The sequence below is a fragment of the Thunnus thynnus genome, chromosome 6 (genome assembly GCF_963924715.1).
Source record: "Thunnus thynnus chromosome 6, fThuThy2.1, whole genome shotgun sequence".
Classification (NCBI taxonomy): Eukaryota; Metazoa; Chordata; class Actinopteri; order Scombriformes; family Scombridae; genus Thunnus; species Thunnus thynnus.
In genome coordinates, this window is record NC_089522.1 from 8,579,362 (window position 1) to 8,604,234 (window position 24,873).

The 24,873-nt window shown below is 40.9% G+C and overlaps 1 protein-coding gene across 1 annotated transcript in view; it reads left to right on the forward strand.

The window, feature by feature from the left end:
- The first annotated feature begins 16,702 nt into the window (after positions 1-16,702).
- tafa5l (TAFA chemokine like family member 5, like) overlaps positions 16,703-24,873 on the forward strand; it is a 50,362-nt gene continuing 42,191 nt past the window's right edge. The window contains exon 1 of the mRNA XM_067591522.1: positions 16,703-16,945. Coding sequence (XP_067447623.1) covers positions 16,849-16,945 — 97 coding nt within the window. The 5' untranslated portion in view covers positions 16,703-16,848. The remainder of the gene's footprint in view (positions 16,946-24,873) is intronic.

The following is a 24,873-nucleotide window of genomic DNA, read 5'->3' on the forward strand; positions in this document are numbered from 1 at the left end:
GCTGTGAATTCGGTAACAATAGAGCAGAAGCTCATGAGGGAGGTGAAATGAACATGAATGGCAAAAATGAGGGCGGTGAAAATTTCCACCGCAAATTCCAATAATTTGTTTTTTCTTGTTTTTTTTTTTGGTAGACACATTGACTGCTCCTCCATAAAATGTTAATGTGCACCGCTGAGAGCTAGACAACATGATGGGAAGCTGCAGAGACAAGACTGCTGTTCCAGGACTGTAGAGTCACTTGGCCTCCGACTGCTTGACAAGCAAACACAAACTTCCTGCTGTGGTTGTGCATCTGCAGCTGGCTGCCACACTACAGTTTAGCTGCATGACTGAAAATAAACAAAATAATTACAGTGGGCAAGAAGTGCTCTTTTGGAGAACAATGTTTTGCTTTAGAAACACAACCTTCACATATCTGGCTGTGTAAAAAAAGGGTTGGTCTTCCCAAATAATGAACAAAATTAGATTTTCTCACTTACCCTTTGTGGTTAAGTTAACACAGTATAGTCATGCACATAGTTTGAGCTTTATTTGCTTGGGCTTTGAGATAGATGTCTCTGAAAATTCTGCCTCCATCCCAATACAATTTGAATGTACAATTATAATGCAATCAAGTGAATGTAATTACCAAACATTTAAACACTTAAACACTAACATGCTCATAATGACAATGCTAACATGCAGATGTCTCCCAGATATAATGTTTACCATCTTCACCATTTAGCAAATTTGCATGCTAACATTTGTTAAATAAACACTAAATTACACTTATGGGAATGTCATTAGTTGATGATAATAATAAACCAAAGTACTGCTCAAATAAAAACTTTGAGAAGATGAAAAGTCAGGATCACCAGAGTATTAAGCTTTAACCATGAATGTCTGCACAAACTTTCATGGCAGTCCATCCAGTAGTTGTTGGGAAATATTTCAGTCAGGACCGACCAACAGATCAACATTGCCCTGTAGAGCCACAGAGCAAGCATGGCTCAAAATTCAACAAAATTCAACCTGCAAGCAGAGGGTCCTGTGACTGATGGGAGCAGCTGAGGTAGCAGGTAACTACTGTTAGTGAGTTTGTATGTTTACTGCCAGCTGACCACAAGCTGTTGTTTGGAAGACCACTCTGGCTGTGGCTTTGACAACGTTGTTTTTACAAGTTTTTATTTAAAAAATTGATACATTTGAGTTGGAACTGAAATAGCTGAAAATTATGTTTGTTGTCTTTTTACTATAATGGCATCGAGCTGTTTCCTCTTCTTTATTATTATTCATTTATGTCTCCGAACAGAAATTCTGAACAGAGTTAGAGGAAATCTGGAATACCTCGAATAATCAAACCAAAACTACATACCACTGACATATAAGTAAGAGAATATGTTTTTTGTGGTTAACTGACCCTTTGTGGTTACATTGACATGTTCAACTGCAACTGTACTTGTGTTAAATGTTCAAATGTCTTCCTCCACAGTTTTTAGCACAAAGTGAAATGTTGCTGATCAGAGGTACTGATTGTAGTGCTGCAGGGTGTTGAACAGCACTGTGCAGATTCAGTCACTCTCATTTTATGATATTAATATTTGACTACAACAAACTAGAGTAGTGAGTTTGGCAGATTTGATTCAATTCATGTCAGCCCAAGAAAGATGACACATGAGACATCTCGGTCTATAGTTCTCTCTGTCCCCCTCTCCGTCATTCTCAAAGTGCAATTTCAGGAGCGCAGATTAAATTACTGCCTATCATTTCAACAGCTCTTACATAGACAGATAGCTTTTAAATTGCTGTAGAAAATCAGAAAGATCATCAAAAACGTTCCTTGTAATTCACACTTTAACTGAAGAAATGATTCAGTGTAGCCAATAAATTTGACTTGTTATAAGAAGTCTGAGGGAGAGAGAGTTTACCTGCTGACTGCTCCTGCTGTGGAGGAAATATGGACTTGTCTTTGGCTGAAGGATATTAAAATTGAATTTCTGTGTGACAGAGGCGACTTTAGCATACTGAGTGACTTGTGGAGCAGTGATCACAGAAGTATTGTGATGATGACATTTTTGCTCATGACAAGGATAATTCTGGTTTATTACATCGTGCAACGTGAAAGTTCATTCTTGACTTTGGAAATAGACAAAATAATCTAAATTCAAGGTCCACTTATTGGCTTTTTCTTATTCAGATGAAACAATGCAGGAGATGTTAGAGGAGAAATGAACTTAGATAAGCTGCCTACAACTCATCGACATATTAAACCTGTTCAACCTGATGAGGGATCGCAAGTGTAAAAACTTTTTTGCAATATCAATTTAAAAAATTTGAATTTTTGGTGTTTCCACTCAGGGTTTTTAATAATCAAATTTAAAATGTGAATAAAAACAGGTGGATGGAAATTCACTTACCGCTTCATTTTTAGGTGTCACTGGCCAAAAATGTTGGGAACCAATAATCTGGATGAACTATTGGCTTTTTACGACTTTTACGGTGTCTGTAAAAGTCTTTTAGTGTCTTTTGCCATCTGGCTGCTCATGTTTCTTGTCCCATTGAACTTTGTTGTAGCGAGGTCACTGTGTTCCCAGAATTCAACAATTACTTGATGAACTTGGTGAGCACAGTATTATTATGATAGAAATGATGGCCAAAGCTACAAGAATAAGACCCAAGAAGTTGTAATAAACCAGATTTATCCAATAATATTCTGACAGTTCACATTATGTTCACAGTCATGCAAATACCTCCCGTTTAAAGACGTCATAACTTCTAAATCCTCTGCAGAGAAAGTTCATTGATAGCTTTTGCAGCCGCAACTTAACCACCCAAGCTTCTTTTCCCGCCTGCCCTACATTCTGAAGCCATATTGTTTGCATTCAAAGGCTGTGCCCACACAGCTGGAGGATAAGCCAAGTCTCACGGCAGATAAAGTATGGCGCCATTGGCTGCTGCACCCTCTTTTCATTTCCCTCTGTCTGCTTGGGTGTCAGAGGCTCCTGGCCACAGCTGGAAGATGAATAGTGCTGCACTACTCCACTTTGTCATGGTGTCCAAGAAGGCTCTAAATGGCATTGAGAGACTCTGAGGCTCTCACAAATGGGATCTCTGCAGCCCTGCGTAACCTTGTATGTACAGAACAGCCTGAATCTTTAAAGTTGTCTGATACAAACATTCCCAAGAGATTTAAAATCTCTTGTGGGTACTGTTGCTTGCCTGGAATACAGACATATTGAAGCCACATTTGTTTGTAACACGCCAGACTCAATTCTTCTTTTTTTTCATTTGACTTCTAAAACCATTTAGAGAAGGATATGATAATTCAGCGCAAATAATCTACATCATCACTATCCAGAGCACAGCCTTGACATGCATTGTCATATTTTTCAGAGTGTGTATGCGTGTGATGGGATACATGTGTGCTGTGTTTATCTGTTTGTACATGTTCAAGGCCACATGTGTGTAGAAATGAAGCCTCGCTTTATGCCTCACTGTGCTTGGGCTGGAGAGACACAGATAACAAAAATCTTCCAGCACTGCATCCTCCCTGCTCAGTTTGGTTGTTTCTACACCAGGGGCAACAACACCTACCTGTTCTGTCTCGCTGTTCTCATGGAAACGCATCAAAGGAGCTGAAAGATAGACAGAAACTGGGAGAGAGGGGGAAAAAAACAAGCCTGAGATACTTTGTTACTGTACTGCTGCACTTTTGATTGTCCCTGTTGCTTCTCTCGGCAGTGACAGTAAGCCCTGTCACAAATCACTTTCCCCTTCTGTTGGAGGTGAAGACCAAAGTGGAGCACAGCGGGTAGGTGCTGTTGCGCTGTGTTGAAATCCAAAGGCACCCGAGTCACCCACTCAACCAACATAAACTGCACACATTTGTCAGTTTCAGGGTACGCCTATACATATTTCAGTGGTTTGAAGGTATTCCTCCATATTCAGTTTTCCCCGTGTGATGAAAGCGGGGCTGACACAGAAGAGAGCCCGGGGCTTGAGGAGTTTGGAACCAAGATTAAACCAGAGACGCCCGTAGGCCTACAGGCAGTGATTACAACAGCTCCCATTAAAAGCAGCCTTGATGGAAATCCAAAGCGGCGTGTCTCTATGGAGAAGAGACGGGCAGAGGATGCGTTCACAGCCGCCTTGTAGACATGAGGCAAGAAATGTTCTAGGCTTGAGCATTAGTGATTGCGGGGCATATTGTATGCAGTTTGTAGGATGAAGCGTTAAAGTGTAAATTATAGTCACTTTCTCGGTTGACGTTGTTCAGTCTATCTTGCAAATTTCAAGTGAACCTGCTGTTTCTAACATATGCAAGAAAAATGTTGATGTGATGATACTTTGCCCCAGTGATGACATTAAACTAAGTGTCCTCTGTCTTTATGAGCATGGCTTATTTTGTTACCTTAGAATAAGCCCTTTATATCTGTATAGGGAGCGGGTCCTCTTCCACGGAGCCCACTATATTGCACTGCCATGTTTCTATAGTAGCCCAGAAAGGACAAACCAAACATTGGCAAGTTTCGCAGCCTCACTAATAGATTCCACTAAATCCTACACACTGGTTCTTCAACTGTAAAACATATATTTCTTATTTATGATGTTATGAACTCTCAAAAAAGCCTTTGCTCCAGCAGTGATACCTTAGGGTGCTTTGGGTCCTCTAGTCAGTCAGTATTGATTTCATCAACATGGTTTCTAAAGCTGCATCAGCTCTCCAACACTGCGGCAATGGCAGCAACTCACAATTGGAAATGTAATTTAACCCAACATGAGGCAAAATCTACTCAAGATGCAAGGCTAAACTGCATCTTACTAAACTGTAGAGTAACAGTTTAGGAAAACTCACACCTGAAAAGAAATCAAGAAAAACATCAGAAGAAATGTGTGGTCTCATGCCGTCTCTCAGCATTAGTTCCACACTATCACACTATACAGAGGTTACTAATCCACTGTTATAGAAAGTCAATGTGAACATTTTGAGTGGTGAACCTGAAGCTTTGCATAATAGGCTATACAAAGTTAACTGACAAGCATTAATTGTGGCTGTGTTAGCTAACTGTAGGCCTGGTAAATCATCATTCTTCTGGATCGGTTAGAGCAGAATTGACCACTATAGGTGTTCATACTGTACTGTACTAACAAATCAATAAAACCAAATCTTCCAAACTGAACTGACTATAATGAATCACTATTGGGCTTGTTGCAGATGAAATGCCTCGAAAGTGGACAAGATCAGTGATAATTACGATGGTGTTCTGTAACCTCTTCTACCCAAACCACTGCACACTAGGCTTCTCCGATCACACCCTGAAGCTTTTGTTCTGAACTGAACGTAAAAGCTTGATAGAGAAACAGACTGAAGTTGCTCAAGGCAGTCAGAACCCACCCAGAATGTTGCAGCGATATGAATACTGATGATCACTTATTACTGAGGCATCTTTGAATGGTGATGAGATTGCTTAGCTTTAACGAAAATAAGCAAACTACATAGTCAGGAAATAGAACTTTTGAACTGAACTGAACAAAATGATTTGAATCAGCAAGGTGATTTATAATTTACACCTCTGTTGACCACGGCTCTTTTTCTGACTTGTTATTGGTGGACAGCTAAAATCCTCAAGGGAAAATGACGTGTCGATTGTCAAATGGCAAACGCTCTTTATTCCTGACACATGGTACTTGTTGCTCATTTTATTCTGTTCTTTTTAGTTATTTCTGACATCTGAAATTTTACATAAACTTTGTTGCTGTTTGGCATCACAATGACAAGATTATTTGATCACTGATCACTGACTAAATGTCCGAAAAGAAGTGATGAATGAAATGTAGCCAAGCATATGTGGCAAACGCTAACCTACATGTAGCTTGGCTGATGAAGCATGATGCTAACGATCAGTCATCTGTAATAATGTGTTCAACAGTCTTGGAGCTAAAGGTGGGCACAAAAATGATAAGATTATCATGAAGTAATGAGGGATTAATTAGCAACTTGTCAGTATAATGAACCATTTTACTTGAGGTTGCACAAAAATATTAGTTAATGTCTAAGAAATTAGTAACGAATGAGTTGTTACTAGGGCTGTCACTTTTTATTCGAAATTCAAACTTAAAATTCACTGTCAGCTTGACCTAGCGCAGATCTTTGATCTATCAGTAAACTAAGCTAATAAATAAAAATAGAGAAGGACAGTAATGTGCAAAGCCAAGCTAATTGGATGATCATGACACCAAAGCATCTGAGAAGCAGTGTGAGGAAGTATTTTGGGGGCTACACTGTAGACGTCAAAATGACCAACAAAGATAAGGCTGTTTCCCAACTTTGTAAAAAGCAGCTGCCTTACTCTACAACGACAAACAATCTGAGGACTCACCAGCTAGTTTACCTCAGACATGAGTCAGCGGAGGTATCAAATGAGAGGAATAATGTCAGCTCTACAACCTTGTCTGACACATAGTGCAGTTATATGACACCACACAGGAAAATGTAAAGACTCTTCTGAATGGAAAAACGCTCTCTCTGACTGCTGATGGTTAGACATCACTGGCCATATAGTATATGCTTATGACAATTACTGTAAATTGTATCTCCGATACATTGCGATATGGCTTGTGTTCAAATTAATTTGAACAAATTACTTGTTAGTTCGAATCAATTGTCAGGTTGTTACTGATTCGTTCCTTTCTTCTCCTGTACTTTAGTTAATACTCCTACTGTATTGTATACCAAATTAAGTGTCACCAACTTTTCAGCATTCATTCTTTGAACTTGAAGTATGAGCCTTTGTGGACCGGTTAATGTAACCTGCCAAGTGGGAGGCGTTTAGTGTGTGAGGGCGCTTGGTCATGAGGGGATAAAATGTGCTATATGAGACAGGAATTCTAAACTAACTTGTTTCCAGGGATTCAAATGTCAGTTGACAGCTGTTGACATTGACAATTTATGCAAACAATGTTCAGGATCTGCTGCTTTACATTGTATAACAGAGATAGATAATGGTTGATATGCACAGTAAAACTTTCCCTAGGGGCTCAGGGCTGTGCCACTGTGAAATTAGTCGGTGTTTGTTGGCCTTTTTGAGCCCTTATTCATGTTTTCTATAAGTTTGCAACTCTGCAGACTTTTGCTCAAGGGAGTAACCCAAAATGCATAGTGGTGTGACAGTGCAATGGTAAGTCTGCAATGTACACATATACTAACCCCTATTATGTATGTGTACTTGACTGTGACAGATATCTTGATATGGTCCAACAGTTCTGTTTTTCATATAAACAGGGAACAAACAACACTCCAATTAAACAAGTAACAATCAAACTGCATACAGTCTGTAATTTCAGCCTCACACTCTACTATCCACAGAAATTCCTTTGTCACAGTAATGTGATTTTACAAAGTGCTGTCCCATTCCTCAGACAGAGTTTGAAGCCCTCACACCCTCCTACATTCAGACACTAACAGAGATGTCACACGGGACGTCAATTAAAGTCTGTGAGGGTTCAGCGCTTAGGGCCATAGGAGGGTAATCGGAACATTGCTTTGGATTCAGCCTCGCTCTCAGTCTGGGCACCTACTGATGATGTCTTTAAGGAACCGACTCAACAGAATCTTTGGAAATGAAAGGAAATTCAATGTATCATTATTCTGTAATTGCCACTGGTGGACAATAGAGGCAGTTCCAAGAAAACCTCCAATGTATGTTCAGCAAAACATACTGTAAACAGAGAGATTATCCTGATTTACATTTTTTTTTCTATTACAAACATTTAGAAAAGGATTGTGTTGTAAAAATGGAATACTTTACGTCTAAATCCAACAAAATATGAGAAAAATTCAGCATCCCTTAGATACCGTACCTCTCCACATATTTCCTCAGACAGAGGAGCTTTGACTCTTGGAAATAAGCGAGACAAAATGAACGAGCACAGAAAAATGAAGAGGGGAGGGAAAATGACCCAGGGAAAAATTCCTTTTATTGCTTGCCATAGTTGATACTGTTGTGTCACAGCAGCAAGGCAAATTGACGTTGGGAGCCACTAGGTGCAAAAAAAACAAAAAACAAAAACCCCCCCCTGTTCATCACTGACATTTCCGGGAGCATTAATTCTGACACAAAAACTTTGCACACACCCCCATGTGAATCGTCTCCTTCCAGTGCTGGTGAGAGAGCTTAAGCCCGGAGGCCCAGTACGGGAACAATAGGCCGTTGGCAGCATGCCTAGTTCAGCCTTTGAAAGTCTTTAACTGAACGGTTCCTCTCAGCGCTAACGATATGGTGCATAAGGATGTGAAGGCTATCATTTGATCCGAACTATAGAGGAAAGTGGTCCATCAAGAGGAGGTCCTTCAGCTTGTTTGGCAGCGACTTCATTAATTCCAGTTAGTATCAAGAGAGAGAGGATCTGTGCAGCCTTGACTGCAAAAAGAGGCAGAAAATACTTTTCTAGCATTTATTTCTCCATGTTGTGTTCAACACAGAAAACAAACATAAACAGACAAAGGTTTTGACATGACATCAATATTTGTCTGAGATCTTTTGCTCCACAGGGCTACAATTCGAGCCGTGTTCCTCGATAGGAAGCCTTGGCAGCAGTGTGAAAGGTGTACTGTATATCTGAGGTAGATTAGATGTGTATGGCAGAATGATATAAAAAAAAAAACAGGGGCCAAAACAACATAACTTTCCAGTTCTATCAGCAGTGGCAACACAAACAACTATTAAGAAAATGAAGCTACAAAGAAATCCAGAAACATGTTTTTCACAGTCGCTGTTATTTTTAGGCATACTATCACTATAAGTGGTACTTAGTAAAATACTGGCAAAGTTTCTTGTGGGATTGAAAGTCCCACCTAGGAGGATTTAATTAGTGCTTTGAATAAATAACATTTCACCCATTTCTCTCTCTGTCCTTGGTAATCAGTTCTGGACCATTAATGAGAGGATGACTATCGACTGGCAGAGCAGGCTGCTGATAATTGAATGTGTAGAGGCCATTAAACATTCCTAATCAAGAACAAACACTCCAAAGCCACCGTTCCTGCAGAACAATAAGATGCAGCAACAGTGAGAGCGTGTTTGTTGAAAACTTAAAAAGGAGCTCAGTATCTATCCTGGTCTTAAGGGTAACTCTTTTTGTTTGGGCTATCAGCACCAACAGTTCAGAATTTGACAGGCCAGAAAATAGGCTGAAATATCTCAGGGCATGGTGCCTTATTGAATTTCCCAAGTTAGTGTTTTGATCCAAACAGCTGAGAGGGGACAGACAAGAAAAACACTTTGTAATTGAAACATTCTCAGAGGTTCCATTCCACATGCAAACAGGCCAATAAATCACTAATGGTGACTTTGGAGTGGTGTTGAAAATCACTGGCCCACCATTGACTCGGCACTATTGATCAGACTTCAGTATCTCTATAACTCTTATGAAGTTGATAAGTCAATATTAGTTAACAAAACCAACCCTGTATGGCCTCTGCTTGTAGACTGATGTTGTAATAAGCAGTGGTGGAAAGTAACTAAGTACATTTAATCAAGTACTGTACTTAAGTACCATTCTGAGGTACTTGTACTTTACTTGAGAATTTCCATCTGATACTACTTTATACTTCCACTCCACTACATTTAAGAGGGACATATTGTACTTTCTACTCCACTACATTAATTTGACAGCTTAGTTACTTTTCAGATGAAGATTTGACACAATGAATAATATGACAAGCTTTTAAAATACAACACAATGTTAAACATGAAACCAGTGGTTTCCAACCTTTTGGGCTTTTGACGTCTTACAAAAAGCAGTGCGTAGTCGGGGTCACATTTCAGATGTGTATGAGTTGTTAACAGCTCCACCAAAACCTCTCACATGGTTTCAATTCAATATATGTTCAAATGATCCAATATTTCACCAAAAATCAAAGATTAGAGAAGAAGTCAAAAAGCTGAAAACAGATTTGTGAATCAGAACTTTGTTTTTTCTTCTTTCCTCTCCCATTAATCATCTCACGACCCCTCAGATTTATCTAGTGTCCCTTTGGAGGGTCCTGACCCCTAGGTTGGGAACCACTGGACTAAACTAGTTAACCGTATATAAAGTAGTTGAAACTAGCTCCACCTCCAGCAGCTACAACAGTAACATGCTGCTCTAACACTGATGCTTCAGTATTAATAATCTAATGATGTCATATATAATAATATATCAGTCAGAGGGACCAAACCACTACTTTTACTACAATACTTTAACTACATCAAGCTCATAATACTTATGTACTTTTACTTAAGCGGGATTTTTCATGCAGGACTTTTACTTGTAATGGAGTATTTTTACATTGATTTATAGGTACTTTTACTTAAGTAAATTATCTGAATACTTCTTCCATCACTGGTAATAACATAGTTTATGTGATGTTGAAATTAAATCAGTTGGTCAAATTAAATGTGCATGATCAAGTCATAATCCTCAAAGATATTCAAATCACAAGATTTTAACTGTTCTTTACTGTTGTGTTTATCACCTGTCAATCAAGCTGTTTGGATATTGTTACATTATTTTGTTGATGAGCTGAGAGTCTCAGTAGTTGTCAGACAGCTGTTACATGATTTTATGTTGTTAACCATCATATCTGATTGACTCATCACGTGTGCATGTATAATTAATGAGCCAGTGTGCATTATTTTTTTATTCCCACATTACTCATGCCACAATAAATATTTTAATACATGCAAATGTTATTATATGCAAATCTACGGAGACCTATTAGGCTTTTTTATGGTGTGCTGAAAAGATTACTGGCCCAGGGTGTTTGGAACAGGAAATGTGAACGCCCTCACAAACTGGCTATGCTGAATCATTGTGCTCTATGTATCAGCATTTGAGAACAGCAAAGTAGCCATATATTTATGCAAAAATACCAATGTTAATTTAGCCTTATTTCATTATGTACAGACATGTGAGTGCTGCAGCAGATTGCTGTTCTCTTGTGATGATCTGTAACAAGAAGCTATAAAGAAGGAAAAATTTTTTTAGTCTAAATCATTATGAGCAGCACGTTGCATCTCCAGTAATTGCGTAAGGGACCTTGCTGTTGCACTCGAATTTGTTTGTGTTGTTCTTTCAAGGTCCGCTGCGCCTCAAAAGGACAGACGCTCCTTTGCTTTTCTGCAGCGGCTTGTCAACATGACTCTCTGTCCAGCGGAGCAGAAAAAGGGGTCCTGTCCGTATTCCATTTGACTGGCATGTCGCTCACATTGTCCGGCTGAAGGGAGCGAGAAGGGAGTTACGCTTGTTAAAACCAAGCAGACATCAGTGTGGAACATGGAGAGTTATTTCAGGAGGCAGAGCCAGCAGCTGCCGTGACCGTCTGCAGATCAGGTATAATACTGCTGGGTCCTGAGGGCTCACCTGCTCTGCAACTTTTGATCATCTTGGGATGTGGAAAGCTCAGCTGGACACTATGAGCACTGCAAAAGGGGACAGCCTTGACGCTGAATTTAGTCAGTATCCTGGTTTCCTCAGTCATATTTGACCTAAAGTAGCCTGGGCCAAGGATAGAAAATACAGTCTTTTGCCCAAATTACCATAATTTTGCAGAGTTTCATGTAGAAGTTTTCTTCAAAATCATGCTGTTGCGATAATGTTAAATTTTCATTTTAAATTTGCTTTAAAATCACCAAAAACATTCACCTCCTCTAAATGTCTTCAAAGCATTACTACACTCTCATCTATCTTTATGTTCAGTACTTTCCAAATACTCAGATTTTTACTAAAATGTTACAAAATACAGTTTTTTTTTAGGCGAAGCCAGTGAACAGGATTGGGTCTGCATGGCTATGGCCTGTCTTTGATAGAGACTAAGAAATCACATTTCCAGGGTGTCTGCGTATCCAAATGTTCGTGCTCATAAATTTTGGGTTTCCTAATCTCCCTCCCCCCGGTGATTTAACAAATGTTGCAAATTAACTGTTACAAATTCTCCACCTGTTCCAGTAAAACCATATTAATGTGAAAACCTGTGAACATAAATGATTAACGAGACAAAAAGAAAATAGCTGCAATATGCAGTGGTAGGTTTGGGAAAGTGAAGATATGAATGCTTGATATCTCTGTTCTCATCAGCTTAAAGACCTACCTCCTCTGAGAGCAGTCACTCATGTATTATCACCTCTCTCTCTATATCCATCTCTCCTTCTTTCTCTCTCTGTCTTAAAAAAAACCAAGCAAGAAATATCATTGGCTATACATGTACATGTTACTGCAATGTTGTGGCACTGGTGTGAGATGGCGGCACTTAACCTTGAAGGCCTCTCCTTGATCTATTGTGGTTTGGATTGTTGTACTTCGCTTTGGACAAAAGTATCTGCCAAATGAATAAATGTAAATGTAATCAGGTTACAGAGACACTTAATCAACTATTGCTCCTGTTGTTGTTGTTTCTTTTGATTCACCTTCCAAGGTTTTTAGTCTCTTGTTGTCACACAAGAACTACCTCTGCACTGACGTCAGCAAACTTCAGTCTTTATTGTTCCAGCTGGAAGTGCTGCAACCTGAACCTCTGCCTCATTTTGCTGAATTTATGTAGAAATCTGCTTTCTCCAAAATTTAAAAGCATTGACAGATATTTCAAAATGGCATCCCGGACAGGGATTTGATTTGATGTCAAAATTATTGGCACAACAGATACTATAATCAAACAAAATTATACATAATATAACTAAATTGCATAATAGTCACAAATGGACCTGCAAACGAGCAGACTGTCATAAAAGCAAGACATGAATAAATAAGCAACTGCACATCTGATAAATTGAACAAGCAAGTCACCAAATTTGTTCTTGTGAAATATAAAGCTTCAACAACTGTACAGGCAGCTCATCCTACAAGCCAAAGAGCCCTGTGCACGACTCGAGAATAAAAGATCATTAGACAGAAAGAAAGATCCTTTACTAAAAGCGGCTATAATCGATATTTTTTATTACAACAATGTATCAAATGACCATGTAATGTGACAGGTGTCATTCATTGTGATGAACTTACAGAAAATTATCACCCGACTCTTCACTGTTGCCGCTCTCATAGTGTCATTTTCAGATGCTGTAGGCAGCTGTTTTCAGCATAAAAAAAAGCTCTAAACCCCCACTGTACACTACCTGCTCAGCACCCAACAGCAAACAGACACAGTTAGCTGTAGACTAGCTGGGGAACATAGTGGAGCATTTAACAGCTAAAGAGCCAGATATTTCCCTCAGGAGTTGATAGAGAGCAAAAACAGAGCTAAAAGAGAGAATATTGGACTTACATTCACCCGGTGGACAGAAACACGACTGCAAATTAATAATTATGTTGCTTCATAACTGCTGGATGTGGAAATAAGCAACTGTTTGCTAACAAGTTCACCATACCAACTTAAAAGGTGATGATATGTCACTGTTGTGTTCACAACTTGTTTCTGCTGCCCCCAAGTGGCCAAAAATCAGTTAATGCAGGTTTAAGTAAAAATAGTAATACCTCAGTGTAAAATACTGCATTACAGGTAAACATCCTACATTCATAATATTACTTAAACTTGCATTAATTGATGTCTTGGCAGATTGGATCAATAGAAACAAGCTGTGAACAGAACATTGACATATTATTACCTTTTGTTAATATGTTAGCAAAGTTACACAACAAGCAAATATGGAGCAGCATTAGCATTCATTTGGAGTCAAGTTTTTGGCCACTTGACAAATATAAGTCCTATATTCACTCTCCTTTTAGCTGTGTTTTAGTGTCTAGCGAATCCCAAGGAAGCTGTTAAATGCTCAACTATCCAGCTAGCTGCTAACTTTGTCTGCTGTTTGCTTGGCAAGTAGAGTACAGCCCAAACCTGGACAATGAGCTGAAAGACACTCAAAAGCTCATGTTTCATCATGTGATCCAATGTTAATATCAAAATATTGATTGTAGCTGCTTTAAGTACAAGTACAGAAGTATTAGCAGCAAAATATACATGAAGTAGCAAAAAATAAAAGTGCTCATTATGCAGCAGAATGGCCCCTGTCAAAGTGATATATCGTAGCATTTCTGTTACTGATGTAAGCAACATTTTAATGTTGTAGCTGGTCAAGATGGGGCAAGATTTAAATACCTCATATACTGTAGGGGAGTTTTATCTATATCAATGTGTCATATTTTTATCATTGGTAACATTTATATATGTTTTGTATGTAAAAACTTGTTCTTCAAAGTAGGAACTAAACCGTCAGATAAGTAGTGGAACAGAATTATGAAGTAGCATATAGTCAAAATACTCAAGTGCCCCAAAATTTGAATAATACTGTAATTAATTGTAACTATCATACTTGTTGACGCACAAACTGACAATCTTAGGTCTGACCAAAGATGGCAGCCAAATAACACAGTATAGCATTAATGATCATGTTTACTAAAGCATAATAATCACATATGGCATCATAATAATAATCACATGAATCACATGACAGTTATAAAGCATGTGTGTAAGCATCCAGCATGAATAAATTACTATTGTTATCTTTTTAAAATGTTTGTTGAGCACTTTTAAAGCGGCATACAGTGTTGTCTGACTGGCAGCACTATTAACACAATCCACACATGCCTAAATGCAATTAAAAATACGTTTGTATATTATTGGTAAATATGAGGGGTAGAAATAAACTGGCAGAATTTTTACAACCCTGCCAGTCACAGTGATGGATTATGATTAATTACACTGCTGGGACTTCACTCTGACAGACTGAAGCTTGGTTCTTAACTCGGATAGCTGACTGAGCCACGCTGCAGAAGAAAAGAGAGGAAAACAAACCTCGTCTCAGACGAACTCTCCCTGTAGTAGCTGCTGCAGCTGGCCACGGAGATGCTCGAAACACCAGCAGGTTTAAAGGCATGTGGAAAATCAGCAAAGTATCTCTTTAATACTGAACAAATGCATAGTCTTTGCAGTGTGTCATTTTTCATGTATTACAGTCATGGTGTGACAGGCCAATACGTCATTATAAAAGCCATTCAGTGAGAGGCTGATAGCACAGCAGCACACCGGGGGAACTTCTCCATCTGCTAATAAAGTGCACATTCACCGGTCATGGGAATCTGGTGTATGTGTGTGTGTGTGTGTCTGAGGGGGGTGAGTTATTGGCTAGTAATGGTGCTCGACTGGCAAGGGAGTCTTAAATGGTGCTCTTTCAGAAGATAGACTGGCATCTGCAGGGCTTTAGCTCACACACACACACACACACACACACACACACACACACACATACACTCACACAGGGGAGCACCAGTCCTTATGTGTGCACACTTGAGACCTGATGTGATATTACGCAGTATATAATAATGTAACTTCTGCTTTAAAGAGCTCTGAGGCACTGCACCTTATAGTAGCACCAGTCCTCCAGTCTCATATTTTCCCAGAATGCCAGTGTGCTAAATGTTAACTGTAGTCTCTGGACCATGTAGCCCTCAAGGGCGTTTTCCACCTATGAAAGAGGGCATAAAGACATGGAGAAAAGTAACATGTCAGGATGTGGGGACGGATGGTGCTGCTTTGTGACTCCCTGAGGGCTGAGATGGGACATCTTACTGTGTATAAATAAGCATTATCATCTACACTGTGGGATTTATAGCCTAGGAGCCCAAAGTTTTAGGAATTAGGACACTGTGTGTTTGTTTGTGTGTGTGTGTGTGTGTGTGTGTGTGTGTGTGTGTGTGTGTGTGTGTGAGAGAGAGAGAGAGAGGGAGAGATAGAGAGAGAGAGAGAGCGAGAGAGAGAGAGAGCAGACATTGTAACTCAAGGCAACAGGGTGCTGTAGCAGCAGCAGTGTTTTCTTTCCATGGATTGAAAGGGGGGGGGGAATCTTCTTCGGCGTCGCCTGCATCCAAATGGAGCCGGCTGGGACAGAATAAGGCTGGGTTAACACACTCATCTGTAACCAACACTTGACTTTGCGAGGAGGGGTGCTTATCCTCGAGCCCGAGAAGCAAGGCATCATCCCTGAGATTTTTCCAGAGCCTCCACAAAGGCTCATACAGGTGACAAAGTGTGTCCCTTTGCAACTTCACTGCACCCGTCCGCCCGTGTTGACGCGCTCTCAGTGCGTTTTGTCCAGCGGCAGTGCGCTGCGTGAGACCCGCCGCTCTTGCTTTGACGTGACATTTTGCTTGCGCTGCGTGCCGTGCCTATGTGGCCACATATGACGCATTTGCGCCTTTAGCTGTTTTTCCAAACGCAGTTTTTTGGGAGCTCGACTGTTGTCGGACAAGTTTCCGTGCTGATTGGTAGGTTAGTCATGTCCGCCTGGGTTCACTTGCGCGTTGCTCCGTAGCGCCACACAGCCAGGCTCGGTGCAGAAGTTGGTTGGGAATAATAATAATAACTGTGCGGAGCGCAGAGGAGGGAAAGAAGAGGTGACAGCGGCGTCCAGGGGCTGAATTTACTACCAGCATCATCAGCATCTCCGTGTAGGGGATCAAAACTGCGGGGGACTGCTGCTGCTCACTCTTCCTCCTCTACATACTTCCAGTTTTGTGCAGAAGCCAGCCAGTGAATTTCTGCTCCTGCAACCACAGCTGCGTAAACTTGGCCAGATCTGGTGACATTGTAGCCTGTGTGATTGTGCGCGTGTGTTGATCACCCCTTGATGGATATGCGGCTCACCGAGGTAATTTGAAGAACAAGGGGGGGTGGGAGGGGGGTTACTATCAGTCCCTCTCCTATTATAACCTCAAAATGGATGCCGACGACAGGCTGTGGAGACGCCACTGGATTAGTCACTCTTCCACTGATCTGCTTGACATCTGAGCGGCACGAGCGTTCAAAGTTTGGATAATCTAAAAGGTTGAAGGTGTAGGATGCAGTCTGGAGTGAAGACGCTCTCCGCAGGTGGAGGTGCGTCACTCTGCTGCCTGCTGCTCCTCTGGCTCATCTACTCCCATCTGCTCAGAGAGGGTAAGGACACTTACAGCTATTTATTACTTTGTCAGCAGCACTACTGTCTCTAAGGGATGCAGCTGCTCATGGTGTGCTCAGATCGTGGGATCCTGAAGAAAAACCCCTATCATGTTCAATAAAACAGCCCTACAGGGACTTGTAAAGTGTCTGTGTTCACCACTGGTCAATATATGATGACCTTTTGGTATTTTTGTATTCTAATTTGGTATCTTTGTAGTAATATTCCTGCAGGAAGTATATGATACTGAACAGCCAGTGTATAGTGACATTACTGGACCTAACAACCTTTTTATTTTGTCTGGTAGTGCTATAATATTCCCAAGAGCTTGTGTTATATTGCAGTGAACATATTTTCATAATAACATTCCTATTGGACAAGTTTAAACTTTGTATCTGGACATTTCTACAGTTTCTCCACACTGTAACCTTGTTGCCAAACTACTGTAACCTCATACTTTGCTTTATTCCGATGCTGCAACAGTAGGCTCTTTGACACGTTGTGGAGGGATAATTTGGTGAAACCATAATTAAACAGCTCAATTTGTTTTAATTCCTGGTGCAGACAGGAAATGGCCTGACTTGTACCCTCAGAGCTCTTTAATTTCATTCAGGTTAAGGCTATATCCATCCACGCCATGCTTTCCTCTTGAATAATACATACGCTGGTGCAATTACACCTTCACCCCGACAGAGAATAGAAAGCAAAAGGATGTTTCTCTGCACTTCACTGGCTGCCGTCCACGACAAAACATTGGGATTGCAGTGCTGTCAAAGACAGAGAGAACAGGCTTAAAGCACTGGAACTTGTTGGGAGATGTTGAACACTAAGTTTGCAGATTAGATCTTTTAATCAAGCATTGGCTAGCAGCATAATTACCGCTATGGAGGAGGGATAGTGCCTACATCAATGTCTTTGGCAGCTTGCTGGGAACAAAAGTAGACACTGATGTGAAAAATGAACTGTCTGTGTGCTGAAATGTGCTGCCTTTGTCTCTAATTTGCAGAATTTTCTCCCAAAATGCTGCTGTCACCAGTCTCTTATTGCCACCTCTGAACCTTCTCTCAAGCTTCTGCATATTATCTGAGGAGCCACAGCCCCCCCCACCTTCCCCTCAGCCATCTATTATTGACTCGTTTTCATCTGAAAATGATCTCATTAGCGTGTTATTGTACAAAATCGTTCAATCAATCTCTCCTGAACTTTACTACCCTTGATATATTCCTAGAGTAAATAGAGTCTCCTGGGTTGTGCCTAATAGTTAAAACCTCTGGATATGATTTGAGCCTTGACATTTTCTGTATGTCGCTCACTCCTCTTTCCAGCTCTGAGCTGAATTTTAAGAATGAAGCGTGTAGTATCTTTTAATCCATATTTATAATCTTCATATCCTACCAAAATCCTCCTTTGAAATTGGCTATTTTGACCAATCAGTTTTAAAAGTAGCTCTGATCGCCGCTGTTTTTTTTTATAGTTTCATCAGCTAGTGGTAACCTCAGTTTACGGTATTTTTTTTATGTTGGTTTTTGACTAAGCACTAATGGTAGAGTCAAAGCACCCCTCACTTTCCACAACTGAATACCCGCTCTCTACGACTTCCACCCCCACGGCACCCGAGGGTCCTGGAAGCAGAGATGAGTGTGGGTGAACTAGTGGGCAGAGAGGTGAAGCCTTGTGGTGGTAAGAGGCTGCGTCGTCTCCACCCTCTCCGTAGCTCATCTGTCATGGCGGCCAGGACAGGAAATCAAAGCACAGCAGCCCTGTCCGCGCACGCCATTGGGCCAGCGCCCGCCACGATGAATGGCCTGTCAACCGCTTTCTACATTGCCACTTTATTCAACAATAAATTTGGAAATGTCTGGATTTCCTCACTGGACCACATTCCGGTTCAGTGGTGCAGTCAGAGAGCAGTGGCAACTCCTCTCTGCTTTGTCAACCACAAACCTTTGGGGTTGGTTTGTGTGCGTGTGTGTGTGTGTGTGTGTGTGTGTGTGTGTGTGTGAGTGAATAGGAGGGGGGATTCGTTTTGAGGTCGGAGCATTTTTAACCACATTTGTAAATTGAAGGTGGACAGACAGCTGGCCTTTGCTCTAACGCAGCTTGCAGAATTCTAATGCTATGAGCCAATGTTTCATCTTAAAGTGGAAACATGAAAAGTCTTTTGAAATAACGTGATTAAATGAAATCATTGTACATCTTAGAAAGTGGCAACGCTAAGGCAAGAACTCATTGCTGTGGTGTTTTTACACCACACTGTCCAAAGATCATCTGTCAATCCAACAATTTGTACAGTAGTACAACTACAAATTACTGTTTGAAACGTTTTTGGCAACAAATCTACTGAGAATTATCACCCAACTCTGCAGCTCTCAGATGTTTTAAAGACCCCCTCCAATGAAAATCAATTTTTTTACCATGTTAACATGTCCATGTCGTGTTTTTCGTATGCTACAAGACATATCAGGAGCGAAATAAGCAGTCAACATCATGGCTGAGCATTTCCGCTTTGAACCTGCAGTGTACCAAGGACAGTCTCCAAAACATGGATTCAGTCAGGCAGGATTTCCTGCGTCAAAAATCTAAGGAACCAATCATTTATAATTAAAAATAATTATATGCAGGGTCTACCTCCTCGGGTTTCCCCGACAGCTGATTCGGATCTGCATGGAAAAGTAGCAACTTGTCAAGTTGAAAAGTCGAGTCCGGCATATTGCTGTTTAGCCGAGTGTCTGTCAGGAGAAAACACACAACAGTTCCTCGTCTCCTGATGAAGATCCATGTTGTTATCGAGTGAGCGAACGTTGACCAGAAAGAGCGATGGAATGGCTGGCCTGGTTGCGTTAGCTTTTAGCTTGGCTAACAGACCGGCCTGCTTATCCCTCCTCTCCTCAGGAGCTGCAGTCTGCTGAGCGCCGCTCTAAGCTTTGGTGGAAGTGAGGCGGACAAGTTGTTGATAATATTCAGAAGTTCAGTTGGGCTGTACCTTCTTGGCCTAGTTGCACCAGTCATGCTATCTGCACACTTACTCACGTTAAGAGAAGAGACCCTAGCACTCTTTACACCATAACCAGGAGCCAGAGAAGCTGCTGCACTGCTGCACGCCACCACGAATATATTTGCATATTCATTGATTCTGGACTCTTTAGTGAGGGAGAAGAAGTAGACGTCATTTTAAAGATTTTAAAGTGGTACTTTTTTGCGGAAAAACTATATCAGACACACATTATTGTTCCAAGCAGAGTATCTTTATACGTCTTAATAGATGTCTAGAGAGAACCTTTTAGCCTGTTTTAACCCTGGGACACACTGGATGCGTGAGCAGTGCGTGTGCGTCGCGGAACCTCTTGCTTTTCATTTCGGCGCCCATGTTAACAGGTTAGAGTAGCCACACTGCCCGCATGAGACGCGCAAGGCTGCTGCGTTGCTTCATCTAGAGATTCAAGGTCTCGCCTATTTTCGCCGCATGATGCCCAGGCATTAGGCCATTGTTTTGTTTTTTCCTGCCTGCCTCACTTTGAGCAACAGTAGGCAGCTGTTTTCAGTAAAAATATTCAGATAATACTCGGTTGTTGACTTCCAAAGCCGGTGAAAAAACTGAAAGCTGAAGAGCCAGATACAAGAACTAACAGAGACAAAAAAGAGCATGAAGGAGAGTGAACATTGGACAGAAACACAACTCCAAGTGTTGCACTGTCTGCTGGATGTGTAAATAAGTAATTGTTTGCCAGCACATTATCCATAACAAGGTTCTATGTTGGTAACATGTCAGATGTTACAGATGTTATGTTTTCAGTGTGTTCCACTGCTCCTAAATGGCCAAAAAATTAAATTAAATTTTTGATTAAATGCAGTTTTAAATTTTTGGTGGTTGGCACACTTTTCTTTTTTTGCTCCGCATTCACTCCTCATTCCAACTTCCCAGTTCTTCCTCTGATATTCCAGATCATTCAGAACCGAATTAAAGATCACTTCCCATGTTGCAAAACAGGCTTATTTACAATGTGGGATAAGGCAGAGATTATTAAAATAAGTTAAATTGGACAAACCAAATGACTGATATTCATCTACAGGCCTACAACCTAAACTCAGTGTCAAATGTGTGCAACAGGCAGTAATGCTGCTTTTTACAGCACATGTCACATGTCATAATTAACAAGTCACTTTGATTTGTTTGAATAATCCAATCGGGGCTTCTGAACGCAAATAACAGTGTCCTGGAGCTGAGGAGCAGAGACAACACTCCATTCTGTTATCCCGCTCTGCAGGATAAGCTGTCGATGGCAATGACAGCGCACATTTTATGAGATACGACTACAGGCTATGTCACTAAATTTCGAAATGACTCACTGTGGTTTAACAATCAGTACAGAGCTGCTCCATTGATGACCGACTCACACAGTCAGTCCACTCTGCGTTGTGGACTGCAATGTGTCTCTGATGTTTCCCGTCCAAATGTCATTCACAAACCAGACTTGATGATATCCTGGTGAATTATTTCGAATGCTATCATGGTTGCTTTTTCCATTTTTAACAAATCACCTCCTGTGTCAGAGACAGCTAGTTTCATGGGGCACCAGAATGATGAATGAATGAATCTTTAGTTGGTATTCTCTTTTAACTCGGGGAGCAGGGCCTCTCCATCCAAGCATTAAACTAATCAGAGTAGCAAAGAATTACTGACTTTTTGAAGTGAAAAGGATGATTTCCATTCCAGTCTTCTTCAAGGCGGCATTAAGCATGCAAAGAGAGACCCGCTTTGATTATGACCTTGGCTGTAAATTGTAAGCAAATCATCGAGGCCTGCTTCTATAGGCGGAGGAGCTGTAAAAGTATGAGCGTCTTTATGGAACAAAATGAAAAGAATTTTTACAGCTAAATCAATTTGGCACCACACAAAGCTCATATTTCATAGCTCCCTGAATATGAATTCTTTCTAGCCGTCAGCTTTGACCTCCCTTGTGGTTGAGTGTAGTGCACTGCTCAGTGTATTTCTGCATTGTTATTTTCTCTGCGGAAAGCTCTGGGCTTGAAACTGCTCCATCATTGGCAGAGTGGTGCAAATGATTTGAGTTATGTTCCTTCTGTCTTGTGTCCTATTCTATTTTCCGCCTGATGCCGTGATCATATTTTCTGAGAGGGTTATGCTTGAATATTAAAGCTGCAGTTCATGCAATCACGCATTACTGTACAGTACTTATGGGGGCATAATAGTCTTCTGATGCTCACCGTTTTCTCTGTGTTTGCATTAAAGAAGGAGGGAATCCTGGAGGGCTATCTCAGTGAAATTTGAAGTGAGTCACTGTGGCTTTACAGTCCTCTCTGCATTACATTCAGCATAGCTACTGTTATCTTTTGCAAGGCATATTGTACATTCCCTCTGTATGCCTCAAGCCTGTATTCACCCACAACCAAATGTCTGAGTGTACTCTACATTGTAATATCACTGCAGCCTGGACTGTGCTGCATCACTGCAACAATTCAAGTCACAAACCTATCAGAAGCCACCTCCATCATGTGTACTGTACAAGACATGTAGCAGACCAGACCTAAATTACAGTGTCAGTCCTAGCAGAGGATGTATGTAAGGGGAATATTTTCTATTTTCTATTTTAAAGCTGCCCTCGGCAATGTCACACAATAGCAGCTCTGAATGACAGAGTGGTAACTCTATGAAAAACTGAATTGCAAAGACATACAAGTCCTATAAAGTGATGTTAGCAAACTCCATGCAGCGCGCCCCTGCTTTCCAGTGAGAAATGAAACAATCTAACAATGTTGAGTCCGGCTTTCTCCCGAGGGTGCGCTATCCTACTGCTGCTACGAGAAGTTTCAATTTGTCATTCCCTGTGGGTGGAGAAGTGTACACACCTGACACGAGAATTAAATTTGGGCAAATAGAGCACATCTCCAGCATCTCAGTTGGTGGGGGTGGAGTGCTTTTCTCTCTTTGGCTGCAGCCGCACCGGGTGCTCGTGATTGCATAAAAATTATGCTTGGTGCAGCTTTAAAAATTCCCACATTCAAAAACAGTTCAGGTACGCATTTGTGAATATGAAGAGCTTTTTAGAGCAGAAACTCCAACCTGTGTTGTCATCAGGATGTGAGAGGAGGAACTGCTCTGCAGAACAATAAATGGTAGACTGACTGTGTGCCAACACAGTGCTTATATTACTGCTTGAAGATAAGTGAGCTTCATCCTGTAATAGCATAACAGACCCCCCAACTCACCCCGGCTGCTCTCTCACTTCCCTTTACTGTTTGCTCCTGATTCATTTCTGTCAGCTTCAGATTAAATTGCATACTTAGGTACCATTACAGGTCCTCCGACTTCAGCAGAGAGTTGTTCGCTTGCATAAATATTGATCGCACTGCTGTAGAGTATTCAAATAGCATGTGAAATCAAGCGGTGGTATTCCCTTTAAACCAAGCACATTAATATAAAGCGCATGTTTTTGCTCCAGTGCTCCGCTGCCCCACTTGTTTAGCAGCAGAAGATCACGGCGGCGTCAGGAAGCGTATAGCATGGGGTCAGTCAAACATCTGCCTCTCTCACCTGGTGTTCTATTACATGCTACCTACTGTGCCGCACGCGTCAAATGGTGTTAAGGTAATGAGATGCACTTGGCTGTGGCTGCCTTGACTAGCATATGCTCAGTTGAATAAGATTGCTGTTTGATGTCACCCTGAGTTGTTACTAACAGACAGAGCTGTGAGATGAGAACGGGCATGAAGGGGAGATTAGATCTTAGTACTGCAGTCAAAATCAGGGCTGCAGTGGAGGGTAAATCCTGGATTGAGTTCATTAGCCGCCTATTTAGGTAACAACACTGTGAATAACAGCATTATGTCAAAGTAAGTCATTTTGATAGTTGATTACTGTTTAAGTCGTCTATCAGCAAAAAATCCAAACAATGGGCTTGTCCTAAACATCTCCATTAGGTTTTCTCATACGAGTGTTTCAAGCTGAATACTGCAAATTACTCTTTGAAGTTGATGAATGTCACCTGGTCATTAGTGGGTGCACGATTTTGAGATTTTATCATTAGAATAATCAACCCCCCTCTAAATCCCCCTAAAATGTTTAATTTTAAAATATAACAAACTTAGCAGTGTCAGTGCTTGTAACAGGGGACCAGAAAACAAAAAATATCACTACAGCTGTCGACACATTTCATCACAGAGCTACTGCGTACTGTGACTGGAATAAAGAAGGAACTGTTTGACATGTAGGCTACATGGGAGACGTGACATAGATGGACAAGAGAATACATTCCGTTACAGGTGCAACCCTGTCTCCTAGAAATCACGTTCATATACTATTAAATTGTTTTCCCAATTTCAGAGTTGACAGTTGATGCTACTGTCAGATGTTATACAGAGGATGTTCACCTGGAGAGATTTTTCTAGCAACTACTGATTTGTATAAACTGTCATGTCAAAACACTCATGCCAATAAAGAAACATTGTAGAACCTCTCAGTAAATTGGCAAGCGTTGATGCACATCACACTGATGCGCTGAACAGAATATTCATTTTAGATTAAGTGTATTTATTTATTTATTTGAGTTGAGTGGGTTTCTGCCAAAGAGAAAGTTCCATGCATGAGAAAATAGGTGAATGCGATGCATTCTCTCCATCCATTAATCGTACGGTTGGCTCCTCCTGTCCACATGCTGAAGTGTCCTTGAGCAAAACACTGAACCCCATATTGCACCTTATATGGCAGCTCCACCATTGTGTGTGTGTGTGAATGTGACTCTTTGCTCAAATGAAAAAGCGCTGTATAAATGCAATGCATTTAAATCGTTTGGTAAATCTATAGCCAATAATAAAATAATCATTAGTCGCAGCCCTAAACATTAAGCTTTCAAAGGTAAAAGTATAAATCTGAGCAGTATGAGGAAGCTGGATGGATGGGGGGGTGGTG